The sequence below is a fragment of the Bactrocera tryoni genome, chromosome 1, assembly GCF_016617805.1.
Source record: "Bactrocera tryoni isolate S06 chromosome 1, CSIRO_BtryS06_freeze2, whole genome shotgun sequence".
In the NCBI taxonomy this organism is placed as follows: Eukaryota; Metazoa; Arthropoda; class Insecta; order Diptera; family Tephritidae; genus Bactrocera; species Bactrocera tryoni.
In genome coordinates this window covers 9,766,621-9,783,010 of record NC_052499.1, presented here as the reverse complement: position 1 = coordinate 9,783,010, position 16,390 = coordinate 9,766,621, and the positions used below count along the sequence as shown (strand labels likewise).

General features: G+C 41.1%; 2 protein-coding genes across 4 annotated transcripts; both read right to left on the bottom strand.

Moving 5' to 3' along the window:
* Positions 1-6,791: 6,791 nt before the first annotated feature.
* On the bottom strand, positions 6,792-11,051 carry LOC120766532 (sodium-coupled monocarboxylate transporter 1). The gene is made up of 9 exons (XM_040092103.1): positions 10,692-11,051; positions 8,702-8,767; positions 8,526-8,645; positions 8,305-8,459; positions 7,989-8,238; positions 7,545-7,925; positions 7,279-7,472; positions 7,035-7,218; positions 6,792-6,965 (listed from the first exon to the last, which is right to left on the bottom strand). Exons 1-9 carry the CDS (start codon positions 11,049-11,051, stop codon positions 6,903-6,905), a joined length of 1,773 nt encoding a protein of 590 aa, XP_039948037.1. The 3' UTR covers positions 6,792-6,902.
* Positions 11,052-13,864: 2,813 nt separating this feature from the next.
* On the bottom strand, positions 13,865-16,358 carry LOC120782485 (neither inactivation nor afterpotential protein G). 3 transcript variants are annotated; one of them, XM_040114783.1, is made up of 6 exons: positions 16,098-16,358; positions 15,881-16,012; positions 15,610-15,815; positions 14,343-15,556; positions 14,188-14,274; positions 13,865-14,117 (listed from the first exon to the last, which is right to left on the bottom strand). In XM_040114783.1, exons 1-6 carry the CDS (start codon positions 16,156-16,158, stop codon positions 13,973-13,975), a joined length of 1,845 nt encoding a protein of 614 aa, XP_039970717.1. In that variant the 5' UTR covers positions 16,159-16,358; the 3' UTR covers positions 13,865-13,972. The 3 variants fall into 3 exon arrangements, with proteins under 3 accessions (XP_039970717.1, XP_039970718.1, XP_039970719.1); XM_040114784.1 differs by having other exon boundaries at positions 16,146-16,358; XM_040114785.1 differs by having other exon boundaries at positions 15,881-16,009; positions 16,146-16,358.
* Positions 16,359-16,390: the final 32 nt, after the last annotated feature.

Here is a 16,390-nt window from a genome sequence, read left to right as displayed (position 1 = left end):
AGGTGCATGTATTTGCTTCTTTGTAGAATATGGTCCGACGAAAGCCTGCCGAACGATTGGAATTTAAGTGTGCTCTGCACAATCCACAAAAAAGGAGACTCCACAATCTGTGCTAACTACCGTGGGATAAGCCTCCTCAACATCGCATATAAGGCTCTATGAAGCGTATTGTGTGAAAGATTAAAGCCCACTGTCAACAAACGCATTGGAAATTATTTGGAAAAGACCTATGAAAAGAGGATCGACACACGTCATCTCTTTGTCGATTTTAAAGCTGCTTTTGACAGCTCGAAAAGGAGCTGCCTTTATGCCACTCTGTCTGAATTTGGTATCAATGCAAAACTAATACGGCTTTGTAAACTGACGTTGAGAAATACCAAAGGCCGATGAAGAAAAAGACGGCTCAAATGGAATTGGAAGGATGTGGATTCAGACCTGGCGAAACTTTAAAAATGCAACTAGCGCCGTCGTTCGCAATACAGAGACGACTAACAAAGACTTATCGATCCGGCTACCCTTACAACTTGATAACTTTTGTTACTAGTATGCATGAACAGTTGCAGCACTCCACGTAATCCCGCTATTTGTCCAAAGAAAAAGATGCTTATATCACTCATCTTGCAACTCAAATCGATGAAATTCAATATTTCAGTCACTTGCGTTATTGAATTTCTTGTAATTCAATACATTACACGGGAATCAATGGCAGTGACCTTTACCCGTCTGGAAAATCCAACAATAACATCTTTACACAACGGGAATACCACAACGCGGTATATTTAAGTCAAACTATGTGCATCACTCTTTTATTGATGGAATTTTTCGTCAATACTTGCAAACGCTTAATAAGGCAAACACAGAACAGTCAATCAACGGTTGGTGTGGCAACAATGCGCAATCCATGCCGCCTTGACGGAGAAGTTCGTTGCTTGAGTCTTTCGTTTATGTTACAACAACATAACGAGGCGTTGAATGCAGCATTACGAATGCACCCAAAATTATGTATATATATGTATGTGTGTGTAATTGTTTATTGTGTTGCGGTGAAAATCGCCTTGAAGCCGTAATTAAATCATGTTCGCACAATCCGAAATTGCTACGCATGCAAAGTTGTACGCATGTGTCGATACTTCGGCGCGATCAATGCGCACAAGTTCACGCACACCAACGCGCTCGGCTTGTTACCAGCGCCAAACAATAACAAACTCTTTGCTTCATCCGCTCAATGCATTCTCATTTCAAGCTTTACTTGTTAAACGTTTTATTCAACCGCTTTTCGTTGCGTGATTTTCTTTGTTCACTGCTGGATTAACACATCATTTGCTAATGAGTGCTTTATGCTACAAGAAATTCACATTTTTCCTTGTGTTTTCTTCAACTTATCACGCTGCTTTTGTTTTCTTTATACTCAGCATTGCTTTTTGTTCTATCAGTCAAATAGCTGTTGCTTTTGTTGTGCATTCCGCGGAAGCAATTTTTCCAAAACCAAAAAAAAAAGAAGATAAGCGTGGAAACAATGTTGCTTGTTTGCGGTTTTGATAAGATTGTGAGAAAATTCAATATTTAACACTAAATATATAAATAATTGGAGAGATATATTAACCAGAAATATTTGAACAAACTAATAGCCTTGACAGACGGCAGCGTTAATCCGGATTAACTGCGCACTTAATCAGATCCAAATTTGTAGGTGACAGATGGCAGCTATGCGAGTTTGAAACTCTCATAAACAGCTCATTGTCCTTTTTATAATATTTTCAATGAAAATTGATAGAAGATAAACATTACGGTTGTTAGCCGACCAATTTTTACCAAACCATTTTTTATTACAAAAACATATCAACACATTATTTTTAAAACTGCATCATAACATAGAAGTTTTATTGATATTATATTGAGAATTTGATAAACAGCTGTCAGGGTTGCTTGTATTTCATTCACAATAGATGAAAATTGGCCATTTTTAACAATGTTGCCAACGAAAATCTCACAAACTCCCTAAAATTTTGAGAGTTATTTTTGGATTCAGCAACGGAGTTAGCTGTGGTAACTCCTGAATTAATCCCGAAAAATGAAATTAATCTGGTTTAACGCTGCCGTCTGTCAATGCTATAATGCTTCTTTAAGCCTTTATATGCCTATTTTCGTGCAGTTTGCCAAGAGATGGCGTAACATGATTACTATTCCAATTTTCCAACATTCCGAAAATGCATTGGGAAAGCTACTGCCCTTTGACTCCTTTCCAGTGTATACCATTCATTTGAATTGTAAACAATGGTCCTTTTCACTCAAGTACGTCGAAACAGAGATAAATAATAAATGAGGTTCGCACCGCGTCTTAAGGTCTGTTGCACCCTCCCCTAGGTTACAAAGACTCACATAGCCCCAGCACATTGATAAATTCCAATATACTCCTACGTGCTATCGAGGCAATTTGATCCCTCTTCGGAAACATGGATGCAAGACACTCAATACTATATTTGCAGACTTTTGTGCAGTCTATCAACAGGGGTTCTTGTGTTTCCAGCACGAGAGGCTAGCGCCATGTTAAACAAATGCTTCTTGAGCTTATAATAGCCAGTTTAGAATGCGACAAATATCGCATAATAAAGTTCCGAACCTATCATTTTCGAGAAAGATGCAAAGCGGGCATGCTCGTATGCCAGTTCATTGCAAGCTATACCCTTGTGACCGGGCATCCTTACGACCTGATGAGCTGCTCAGCCGTGCGAATAAGACGACGTCGAAGTTTGGCCTGAAAAATTGATTTTAAGAATATTTTTCTTCATTGTTTTAATATAAAGAAACCCTCAGCCGAAGACAAATGACATTCTGCGTTGGATTTCTAGGCTGACGTTTTTGTTGGTGTTGCTGTCTCCAAGATAAACGAAACTTCGAAGTCATAAGTTATGACTGTCGACAGCGACGTGGGAGCCAAGTCGCGAATACGAACTGTTTTTTGATGACAGGAGATATTTCGTCTTGCCCAAGATTTGGCGCATGGTCAGTTGTTGATTTTGCAAGCCTGAAGCCACACTGAAAGAACTTCACAGTTTAGGAGGCTTATCCCAAGGTGGTCGGCGCAGATTGTGGGGTTTCCCTTTTTGTAGATCCCAATCGTCGCGCATGCTTTCTTAAGACCACATTTTACAAAGAAGCTGTTGCATGCCCCATATCAGTTTCCATCATCGGCCACGGTCGCTTTGTTTTTCTTCAGACGGGTAATTGCGAATTTAATTGTAAAGTTCGAACTTCTTCATGGTCGAACAATGGAACGTCTGCTCCATCGTCATCGATTGGGGATTCGGATTCACCATCTCCTGGTGTTTTGCTTTTGCTGCCATTCAGCAGGCTAGAGAAGTGTTCCCTCCCTAATTTCAGTATGCTCTGGGCATCAGTCATTAGATCTCCTCTGGGGCTCTACAGAAGTATGCTCCGGTCTTGAAACCTTCAGATAGACGCCGCATCTTTTCGTAGAATTTTTGAGTAGTACCCATGTCGCCCAGCTTGTTAAACTCTTCTTACTCACGCATTTCAGCCCCTCTCTTTTTTTGTCTGCAAATGCGTAGTCTCCATAACATCACATAAAATCCTATAAAATGAGCGCATACATTTTACTAAGGATCGTTGGGGCCCGCCCTAATGAAGAAATATGCATACTTACCCGTAAATGTGATTTTACTGACTTGAATATATATTTTGTATGTTTATGTAAACAAAATTTCGTACCCCCTCATGGTGAATATTTCAATTATAAAACAAAGTCTAAGCGCCCATCTAAACTTCTCGCTTAATTGTAACTTTGTGGCATTGCATCAATGAAGGCCTGACACAACAACAACAGACAACAGAAGACGTAATATTTAGACAATATTTTGAAGTACAATGAGCAAGTGTGGCAACGGTGTCAAACGTCATTGACGTCACTAAGGGCATATCAACTGCATTCCGCTTGCCATTGTCAAAGTGTTTTTTGTTTGTCTCCCTATTTTACATTAAATCCATTTAATTGTCGTTAGGCGGCAGTACGTATACATATGTTGCTGTTGCTGTTGCTGGCATTGATGCATGTTGCAATGCATTATAGTGGCAGCAAGTTGAAGATTATGTCTGCGTTGAGTGTCAACACCCACACCTCATCACAACGCCCTCCAGCGGAGGCGCTTGTACGCAGCTTCAGCAATTTGAGTATGAGCTTGCGCGCCTGATGCTGCCGCAAGTAGCTTACTATTATCTGAGTTCTCGCTTGTGGTGGATAATTCACTTGTTGTTGCTTGGTTTGCAGAGCATTCATCAAATTATTCAATTATTGAGCATTTAAAATTAACATTTCGGTTTTCTTAACGCTGAATTCATTACAATTCAGCGCACACAATCGAACAATTGCAGTCCCGGTATTCTCGATGCAAAGCGAATTTTATATTAACAAGTAAGGAATGGCTAAGTTCGGGTGTCACCGAACATTTTATATTTTTCATTTACATATTTTTCAAACACCGTATTTGTGTAAAGTTTTATTCCGCTATCATCATTGGTTCCTAATGTATATATTATACAGAGAAGGCATCAGATGGAATTCAAAATAGCGTTATATTGGAAGAAGGCGGGGTTGTTAACCGATTTCACCCATATTTCGTACATGTCATCAGGGTCTTAAGAAAATGTTATATACCGAATTTGATTGAAATCGGTAGAGTAGTTCCTGAGATATGGTTTTTGGTCCAGAAGTGGGCGATGCCATGCCCATTTTCAATTTTTAAAAAAAGCCTGGGTGCAGCTTCCTTCTGCCATTTCTTCGGTAAAATTTAGTGTTTCTGACGTTTTTTGTTAATCGGTTAACGCACTTTAAGTGATTTTCAACATAACCTTTGTATGGGAGGTGGGCGTGGTTATTATCCAATTTCTTCAATTTTTGAACTGTATATGGAAATGCCTGAAGGAAACGACTCTATAGAGTTTGGTTGACATAGCTATTGTAGTTTCCAAGATATGTACAAAAAAATTAGTAGGGGGCGGGGCCACGCCCACTTTTCCAAAAAAATTACGTCCAAATATGCCGATCCCTAATGCGATTCTTTGTGCCAAATTTCACTTTAATATATTCATTTATGGCTTAGTTATGACACTTTATATGTTTTCGGTTTTCGCCATTTTGTGGGCGTGGCAGTAGCCAGATTTTGCCCATCTTCGAACTTAAACCTTCTTGTGGAGCCAAGAAATGTATCAAGTTTCATCATGATATCTCAATTTTTACTCAAGTTACAGCTTGCACGGACGGACGGACTGACGGACGGACAGACAGACATCCTGAGCACTTTGGTATATATAACCCTATATCTAACTCTTTTAGTTTTAGGACTTACAAACAACCGTTATGTGAACAAAACTATAATACTCTCTTTAGCAACTTTGTTGCGAGAGTATAAAAATAGAAGTGTGCATCGTCTAAGTTAGGTTAGGAAAGTTGAAGCTAGTAAGCTAAGAGGACCTGGTTTGATCTTTTCACGTACCGCATGGAGTTTCGTTACAAAGTTCATGACGAGTAGCTATGATCTGGGATTCCAGAGCTTGACCCGAATTTCTACACGTTCTGTGGTCTCACTAGCGATACCTCTTCCAGTATATCTTACCGTGGGGCTATAAGTGTTTAAAACGTAACATTGCCAATCCGGGACAAAATACTCCATTGTTTCCCTAGTGTCATGCTTCTTACATTCTCGATTTGTCAGTCCCATTCTACAGACGTAGTCGGCACCAGACTGTGTACAGATAGTTTTAACTTTTCTAATCTTTCGTTTTCCACACCAAAAGGTTTTACACCCCGGTAGTTTGATTCATCGCGTTTGAACCGTCCTTGAAGTGCTCCTATTGAGATCATCGTATAGACAATGCTTAAGTTTCCCAATATCAGTCACTTTTCCAGATGACAGTCGTACACTTCTCATGGTAATATCACTCCTATCCCGTGAATCCGTCGACTGTTTTCGAGTCTTCGATATAAATTTTTAATGTGTACTGAACTTTAAGCCAATATTTTCTTTCTAAGTTTATGCTGAATCTTACTTCTCAATTGAAAAATGGGATGATATGTCACTGTCTGCCAAACCGCGATTACGCACTGAGCTATGCCCACGGTTCTATATGTAAATTCTTCTGCTTTTACCGTCTAGAAACCTTTGGTGTAGATTTACATATATCCACCACACTACCACGCGATATGGTCATACTTGTACTCGTATGTTAGGAAGAAAGCACCCATGTTGAGCTGAGCATCTGTCTACAAGCCAAATTTTCTCAACCAGTTTACTCCGGTCTTCGATGACCTGGTGCAGTATCATCTGAAATTTCGGTCTGAAATTAATGACGTGACTGTTGTCTTTGAATTCATCCAGCATTGCTCGTCAACAGACGTAAAACTTTGACTTAACATACCCCCAAAAAAGAAGTAAAATTGCATGATTTGAGCAGCCACATGACTGGGCTATTTCTCGAAATGATGAAGTCGCAAAACTTTGAACGCAATGCAACGTGAAACATGAGGCGATGCACCGTCCACCGATTTCATCAGATTCCTTGATAAAGGTCGGTTTACATCACGAATTGATCAAGCCAGAAATTAGCCTCATATGAAAAGAGCTGTCCAAATCGAGTCCGTATTTCCCACAATATTTTTTTTTCTTTTCAATGCCGTTATTATTACGAAAATCGCGCATGAAAACATTTTAGCAATAAATTTAAAATTCACCACACTTTCAAAATTCACCACACCTTAAAAATTCCCCACACCTTCTAAATTCACCACATTTGCTAATAATGACTGGGTTTCGTTTTATTTTTAATACAAATTGGCGTCTAATTGTCTCTAAATAATTAAACTTAAAAATAATGAGTAAAAGTTGAGTTTATAAAGCGACCTCGTCCGCGCCAACCCTCATCTGCAATGGCATGTCATTTGTGTGTGGTTTCTGAAAATAATTACCGTTATAATAATTTTGATTAACCAAATCCAAAAAAATAATTAAGTTGGCACTTGCTTTAATGTATTCGCCTCTGCTTCGCACATATTTTCTAATGCAAGGCGTCAGAAGCTCCGGGTCCACCGACTTGGTGTTCTGACGACCAGCTATGCCTGAATATAAAATGGCAATGAAAATTGTGATCAAGGTGCCTAGGCAAGTGTACCACATATAAGAAATCCGATATAAAGGAAATATTTCGCTGTGAATTCAAATATGTGTCAATTGTTATAAATCTGTAGAGACAACAGTATATATTTACTCTGCCGCCGCATTCAAATCAGTCATATTGGATGGGCTCATCGATGAGCTTGTATGATCAAAATGATAGTCGCATTGGTCAACATTGATGAGCTTCGTCTGATACTTAATAGCGCCAGACGCTATGGCCCATTGCGCCTTCAAGCTGATCCACGACATGGCGATTACGCCCACCACGCCGCCAGTTAAAGCGGCCTGCCGATATTTAAAAAACAAGAATCATTATAAATAATTATGCAAAAATATGCCTTTATAATTTTTGCCTACGTTGCCGCTGATCCACGGCATAAATATGCCAATGGTAAATATGCCGAAAAGCGGACCATTGGTGATGGCCTCTAAACTCATGGTCAGCTGCAGCACGGTCCCCATGTGTTCAACTACATAGACCAGGCAGACGCACAGCGCGCCCATCCCCACCACAACCGACCTCATGACCCAATTTATCGCCTTATCGGATAACGGCCGTTTCACAAAGGGTTTGACAAAATCCTCCAGCACCACAGCAGACATAGAGTTCAAGCATGTAGAAAGCGAGCTTAGTGCAGCGCTAAATACTCCGGCGATAAATAGCCCCGTGAGCCCCGGATAATCACCCAATGTATCCATTACGAAAAGCGGCAGTAGCTGATCGCGTGCCTTGGCCAGCTACAAAGCACCACATTTACTAATTTTCTAATGTAACTTATGAAAAAGGTTGTTGTCTCCTACCTTTGTGGTGAGCGGATCACAATTCTTGTACGTCGCGTAAATTAACAAACCATTGTAGCCGCAAAGCGCCATCATAACCAGCACGCCGGAGCAAAAAATGCACAAAGCTAGGCGTGCTGCACGCAAGGTGGGCAAAGCAAGATACCGCTGTATCATATTCTGTGAAACCGCATTCGTTTGGGTCCAATAGACGACGCCACCGATGAGCTGCGACCAAAGCGTATGGCGCACCGTGGGATTTACACTCAAGCTAATCCAATGCGAAAAAAGTAATATTATATAAAAACTCAAAATCTTAGAATGCAGTTATACGTACTCGGGTCCTTCGATGCGATTCGTTTCCCAAGCATTTTTTAGCACCACACCTGCGCCGCCAATGTCGTGACTTCCTTTCACGGCTACCAGTATCAGCGCGCCCACCATCGACACCGTTTGCACCACATCCGTCCACACAACAGCCCTAATGCCGCCCTAAAGCAAAACCAGACTCTCTTTACTAACAACATACAACAAATTTCAGTTAGTTCTAAGACTCACCAAACTGGTGTAGAAGATGCAGATTATGCAAACGATGGGCGTTATGGTGTGTACAGCAACTCCGGTCACCTGATTGAAGGCTAAGGCAGGCACATAGATTACAATTGGTAAATAAGCAACCTAAGTGATAAAACGGATATTATAGCTCTCATTTATAATGCTTGAGGCTTACTCACGTTCATAATGGCAAACATTACCGATCCATACATACGTAGACGACGATCGAAGCGGCTCTCTAGATACTGCAAAATAGGTTTTAATTTTTATTTTACATGCATTTGTACATAAAATAGTTATTTTTGTATTGGGATAGAGTTTATATGACTAGATCTCTTGCGATCGATCTTGGGCCAAACGGTTTTTGCGACAGTGCATGCACCGATGGTGGTCCAGCACTGACCAAGCTGCCGCGAAGCCCAGCTATCCAGTAGTAGAACACAAGAGGGTACGGATGCACGGATCCGCTCCCATTCTACCGATATCGGTTCTAGGGTGCCTTTTCTTGCTAACTCTTCAGCTTTACAGATTCCTGCGATTCCGCTGTAGCCATACCAGTCTTATCACAAAGACACTCGATGCTATTAATAGCGAGGTTAGGCACACTTTTATTAGCCCTGAATGCACTGTTAATGAGTTCAAGACTAGTATTTCGGCTCAGCGATCTGAGTGGAAGGTCACTTCTCTGAAGTAGGCTGCACTCCGGAGCAATAAATCTCCTGCAACCTTAATGACATAAATGAAGCTTTAACCGATCCGTAAAGAAGCTTACTGCCCCTCTCTTCAAACGGCTTCTTCCCACACAACTCTCTCGCAGGTATATGGATAGAGAAGGAGCCGCGAGATTTCAATTCGGCGACTCCATGATCCAAGTGATCCTGTACAAAGTCAGTGTGAGTGATGATTTCCGAGTGCCCAGACCCTTGTTCTTTTAAGAACCCAGACTCTGAGTATTACGGCAACTTTCGCATCCATACACCTTCCGGCGAGGTTGGTGATAACAAAAATTCGGCCTGATTGGACTAGTCATCTTTATTGAAGTCTGACTTTTTCTAATAAGGTTAGGTTAGGTTATGCCATAGGGTTGAACCGATTACTTTTACTTGGACAGATGTTCGTCCGTTGTGATACCCATAAACTCCCCAAGGTGGATCACAAGATGCTCATAGCTCGACGAAGCGTTTTAAGCTAGGCACAAATTTCTTAAGACGGTTAATGTTAATTTCAGCAACTGCGCTCAGTTCGCCAAAGCTGTGTCTATCGAGATATTTCAATCTCAGTCTGACAAAAGACGAGCAATAGAAGAGAAAACGACAAGTTGATTGCACCTCGCCTTCCTATCTATTGGACAGTGTCCAGTCAAAATACCTATAGTTGTAGCAAGATTGACTTTGATAAGAGCCAGTAATTTAGAGGACAGTCAATTGAACCTTGGATCTTCGGATCACAATTCTTGGATCTTCGGATCACAAGAACTGTCGCCCAAAGTCTGGCTGTTGACAGCGCTTGTTGTGCTCGCTGTTGGTCCAAAGAACCGATTCGTTTCCATTCGCATGAGTTTTAGGATCTTTTCTAACAAATTGAATGGAAATTTTTGTCAGTGATATTTTGGAAGAAAACATGATTTGTCGAGAGTCTACGACAACCACTAAAACTAATCTGGGCATTTACAGAACTTGGCTGAGATTGTGGCTAGTGATTCCTCATAGAAATTGCTTGTAATGCTAGCTCCCTCAAGTCTCTTTGCATCGCACATGTGTACTCCTATTTCTATAATCGCGTCGTAGAATAGCGGAACAAAAGCCAACCCTCGAGCAATGAAATACGGCGCACACGTGCTGCTCGCCGCTCGCTTAATGAACCTGCTACAAGTGAATCAACTTGCTGCACTGATTTTCATTCACAAATCGACGAAAGTTCAATTAGCTTACACAGCGCACTTAATCTGTGGAAGTCCCAGTATTTATAGCCACTATAACATTTTCTATGTCGTACAAACATGCACGATATTTGTTTACCCAAACACAATGCTAAGCCGTGTGCGTCAAATAATTCAATTGAATTAAATCTCTCGCTCCATGAATGCTGCATTTCACATTTATACTTGAGGGCATGTGTGTGTGTAAATAGATTGTCCGTCTTCTTAGATATTCCCACAGAAACACTCACCTCATATGTCGATGTGATGTTCAACTGATGAAAGACAGGCAGGTAAAAAACGCCCATCACTACGCCCATTGCAATCACGCCCAGGGAGACGTACAAATATTGGACGCCATAGGAGTAGACCTCCGTCGGCAAACCCAACAAGGTAATGCCCGAAATGAAGCTCGCCACCAGCGAGAGTGCGATGGGCAGTATGAGCATGTTGCGACCGCCCATTAGATAGTCGGACTCGGAAAGACTGCGATTCATGAAGCCAAAATAGATGCCGATCATTATGCAGATCACAAACATGGCTATGAAGACGCCATAATCCGGCCACGAAAAGCGCTGCAGCTTCGCAATAATATCCTCTATGTCCGTCATTGTGGCTGGATGGAGTTTTCGTCGTTTCCACAAGAAGAACTGGCTCGCGATAGATAACGTTGGTTTCTTGATTGTAGGTTATTGTCTTTTTGTTGAGTTCCACAATTGATTAATTAAAATTATGAATATTTTGCCGCCACATTACTTCTTTTTAAAATCGAATCCCGAATTTAAGCGCACTAATCTGCGTTCGTGCGCGCCTAACACAGCTTGCTTGCGAACTGAGCTTCCCAGTAGCGCCTTTTCTATTATCATTTAAGCTTCGTCATTGATGAGTGTGTGTTGTTAGTGGAAGTTCCCTTCATCAGTGACATTGTAAGACCAATTTGGGATAAAATCTTTTGCATTCTCACTACAACAAATGCATATGAGCGCGTCCATTGGGGGCGCTCTTCCACACAACTACCGTTGGAGCATAGAATTACAGCCAAATTTATGTAGTGACCAGCAGTCCAACATGTGTATGCTGTTGTCACTAACACTGACAACACTAGGTTTATAAATAAATTGCGGTATATTGAAGCAACGGTTTCAATATGTTTAAGTTAATCATGTTTAAGCGCGCTAAAGTGGTTCAAAAATATAAATAAAATGTGGGTTATGTTATATTCGGTGCTGTCACTTTAGTTTATGTGTAATTCCGTTTTTTATCTTTATGGTCTTTACACAAGAACCTATCAGAAATCTATGTACCAGGTCCTTCTCCATCTGGTCTTTTCAAGGGAGTGAAGGTCTTCCTCTGCTTCCCCTGGCGGGTACTGCGTCGAATACTTTCAGAGCTGGAGTGTTTTCGTTCATTCGGACAACATGATCTAGCTAACGTAACCGCTGTCTCTTAATTCGCTGAACTATGTCAATGTCGTCGAAAATCTCGTGCAGCACACCGTTCCATCGACTGCAGTATTCGACGTTGCCAATGCGCAAAGAACCATAAATCTTCCGCAGAATCTATCACTTGAAAACTGGTAACGGCGACTCATCAGCTGGTCATCGTCCATACCTCTGCACCATTCAGCAGGACGGGCCTTATGAGAGACTTGTAGAGTTTAGTCTTTGTTCGGCGAGAGAGGACTTTCCTTCTCAATTGCCTACTCAGTCTGAAATAGCATCTGTTGGCAAGAGCTATTCTGCGTTGGATTTCAAAGCTGACATTGTTGTTGGTGTTAAGGTCGGTTCCAAGATAGACGAAATTATCTACGACTTCGAAGTTATGACACAGTTAACAGTGACGTGGGAGCCAAGCCACGAGCGCGACAACTGTTTTTTTGCTGACAGGAGATATTTCGTCTTGGCCTTATTCACTACTAGACCCATCTACTTTACTTCCTTATCCAGTCTGGAGAAAGCGGAACTAATGGCGCGATTATTCACGAATATTTGGGTATGAGGAAGCTCTATGCTAAGTGGGTGTCACGTGTACTCACTTTTGACCAAACGCAACGACAAGTTGATGATTCAGAATAGTGTTTGGAGATGTTCAAGCGTAATAAACTCGAGTTTTTGCGTCGATATGTGGCAATGGATGAAACATGGTTTCAAAATTTTACTCCGAAGTCCAATCAAACGTCATTCGAGTGGAGTGCACAAGATGAACGACCTCCAAAGCGTGGGAAGACGCAACAGCAAAGTTATAACGTATGTATTTTGGGATGCGCTTGGTTTAATTTTTATTGACTACCTTGAAAACGGAAGGACTATCAACAGGGACTATTGCATAGCACTTTTGGACCGCTTGAAATACGAAATCGTCAGAAAACTGCCGCATTTGAAGTACTGTTTCACCAGTCACCGTGTCACAAGTTAGCAAAAATTATGGAAAAATCCATGAATTGGGCTTCGAATTGCTTTCGCATCCACCGTATTCTTCAGATCTGGACCCCAGCGACTATTTCATGTTCTCAGATCTCAAAAGTATGCTCGCTGGGAAGAAATGAAGAGGCGGTCGCCGAAACTGAGGCCTAATTTGAAGCAAAGGACAAATCGTACTACGGTACAAAGATGGTAATGTTGGAGCGTCGCTATAATCAGTATATCTTCCTTGAATGGCCTTGAACTGTTATATGTTCTCACATATATATATATATATATATGCATATGTGTACATATAGATACTTCAAGCACACTAGCATATTTTTCTCCCATTGTCTTTCCGACAACCTAGAATAAAGAATAAACTGTGTAAAACTACATGTCCGTCCATTATTTTCAAATGAATTTCTCTTCTAACACAATGTAGCATATGTAGATCAGTGGCGCGTCACACTACAGCTGCATTGGCGCAACGTTAATTCGTTGATTGTCGCTAATTTGTAGAGATTTACTTAAGCAATAAAATACTTTTTTTCATTGAATGGGCTGTCTTTCGTTGCACTTGAACTTCATCCTTCGATTTCAAGGTGAAAATAAAACAGGAAAAAAGTAGAACTTCGGTTGCACCTTAGCTACATACATATGTATAATACCCATCACACATGGGACTGTTTTTTATTGGTCATACCTGAACTAATTTTTAGGGGTGCAGCGGAGTTAACAGTTCTCGGTCGGATAAAAATCTGGGTTACATAGACCCGACTGTCGTGGGAACGGCAATTTGATCTGCCAGTTTATATGACAGCAATATGCTAGAGGGGTCTGATCTCGAGGTCAAGACAAATAAACAATTTCTTAGAGAGAGAAGGACGTGAGCAAAATTTTGGATCGATTACTCTCAAACCGAAGACCTGATTCGCACAGGTACAGACAGACGGACATGGCTAAATCAACTCAACTATTTTCTAGAGTTTCCGTTGTGATAAATTACAGAACTGAAAGTCTTGAGACGGTTGAAACTAAATGTTTATTCATATACTTAGGAATTTGCAGAACTTTTGAGTTTCTCTACATGTACTCTATATATTTTTGTATGTGGACCGCACGAATCTTCATTTCTTTTTAATTTTTTCCTTCTGTAGAATTATTGTGGCGCCGCGAATTGCCATACCAATTATTATGGAATTAGGATTGCCAGAAATGGGCGTTGGTAACACGCTTGCATCAATGACACGCAGATTTTCGACGCCGTGTACCCTAGAAGCGTAAGACAGACAATTAAATTTCTTGTTTAAAACGTATTTATAAGTTTATGTAAAACACCCACTTGAACTTCGAATCCACGACACTATTATTTGCTGATGTGCCCATTACACAAGTGCCGCCGGGATGATGTGAACCCAGACCCACATATCTGTGCGAAAACAAAACATAGTTTGGTCATATCTCTTTTCGTAATGTATTCGACTGCAATTGGCATACCTCATCACACACTCCAAATACCTGTCTGTCGGCATATTTTCCACAAAATCCCGCTCCGTTGGTCCATATTTTTTGCACTCATCAAACTTTGGCCAATGGATGCGCGGATTAAGGGAAGCAAAGCTTGCCGATTTCACAACCTCCACGGCAGCGCGTATAGCGCGGATCGTGCAATCAATATCGCCGGCCTCACGCAGATAATTCGGATCGATAATTGGTTTCCAACGGGTATTGGGCATGCTGATCGAAACAGTGCCACGAGACTTCGGCTGCAGGCATGTGGATATCAGCACGAATCCCTCCTGTGAAGTGTTGTGATAGCGCGGGAAGAGCGCGCGAAAATACTCCTGTTTAAAATTGGAAATTGACATTAAGGCGCTTTCGTCCACCGCTCCAACACCGAAAAAAGTCAAACCAAAGCTATCTTCGTAGTTGGAATCGATGTGACCCAAAACACCGAAATTACCCAAATGACCATAACCGTTTACCAAATAGTTCAAAATTTGTAGGGGATTAAGCAGAGCGCGTTGATTAAGTGTTGGGCCCACCGTATCAATGGATACGAAGAGCGGCAGATTAAGATGATCGTGTAGATTTTCGCCCACTAATGGCAGCTGTAACTGTTGCCGCATATCCAATGCTTCAAACAGCGAGGCATCGCCAATACCGGAGGCCAGTAGTATTTGTGGAGATTGATAAGCGCCTGCGCAAAGTATCACCTCACATTCCACATCTATGCTGAAAACGTATTCCTCATGATTTTTCTTATCCATCACGCCAACTAAAATAGTCTGCACCTCGCTCTTTTCTTCGTCGATGTAAACGAGGTTCAAGCGCTTCAAATACGCATTGGTAAGTGTGAAGAGATTGCGACGCGCGAGAGACGGCTGCAGAAATTGATGAAATACATTGTGACGCAGCCCATTTTTGATTGTATAACGGGCACGACGAAACCGCCAATTCTTTTTCGAAGATTCTTTTTTAAAATTGTATAGAGCCTGCGTTATTTTCGAATAGTCCGTTGGTATCTCAAAAAGGGAATGAGTCTGTGTACGCACAGCAGTAAGGAAAGGTCGAATGTCCTTCCAGCGCCAATCAGTCAAATTGTGTCTACTGCTCCACCTTTCAAAATCACGAGGTTCTCCGTCGAAATGCAGCATATAATTTAACATGGCAGAACCACCAAGTCCTTTACCACGAGGCAAGTACTGCCGCTAAGATTGATTGAGACATTTTAAGCCAACTGTATACTTATCCACTTATTTACCTGTTCTCCAAGTCCGCGCGAAGAATAAACCTGTGGCTCTGATACAAATCCCCAATCATTCAGACCTTTTTGCTGGAAGGTGGTCAGCAAAGGTATTTTACTTAACAAACCAAATGAATCGCCAGCTTCAATGAGCAGCACCGTTGAGGTTGGACTATGCTTGGCGAGCAAGGAAGCCACCACTGAACCTGCTGTGCCAGCACCAACTATTTTTTTTGTTTTTTTTTTAATGTTTCAATGTCAAGTTCTATTGTAGGTATAGATAACTCACCCACTATGTAGTCGAAAGCATAGCCCGCTTGAGGGTTTAGCTCATTTGGTGTGTTATCGCCAAACAACGAAACAAATGCAAACCACAAAAAAGCCAAAAAGGCGATGGCAATGGCACCGAGGAACAAGACTTCTTTAAGTAAAAAGTATATATTTTTAATAGAACTATATACATACATGTATTATATTTATTTATTCATTTATTTATTAATAATTACTGATATGTATGTAAGTATATTTTTCTCTGAACAATTTTCTGTACATACGCTGAAAATGCATTTTATTTTTGCCGCAAATGTTTACTATTACCACCAATTTCTATTAAACAACTAATAGAGAACACATCAGACTTGAAGACTGCCACTGTGAGAACCCGCAGATATGAAAAGTGGTGGTGGGGAAGAACTGCTGTAATCCAATTACAAGTCGCTTTCTTTATTGGGACGTAGTAGAGCGTACTTACTCGCTCTTGAGGGGTGGAAATTGTGCCTTGATGCACAAAATAACTCAA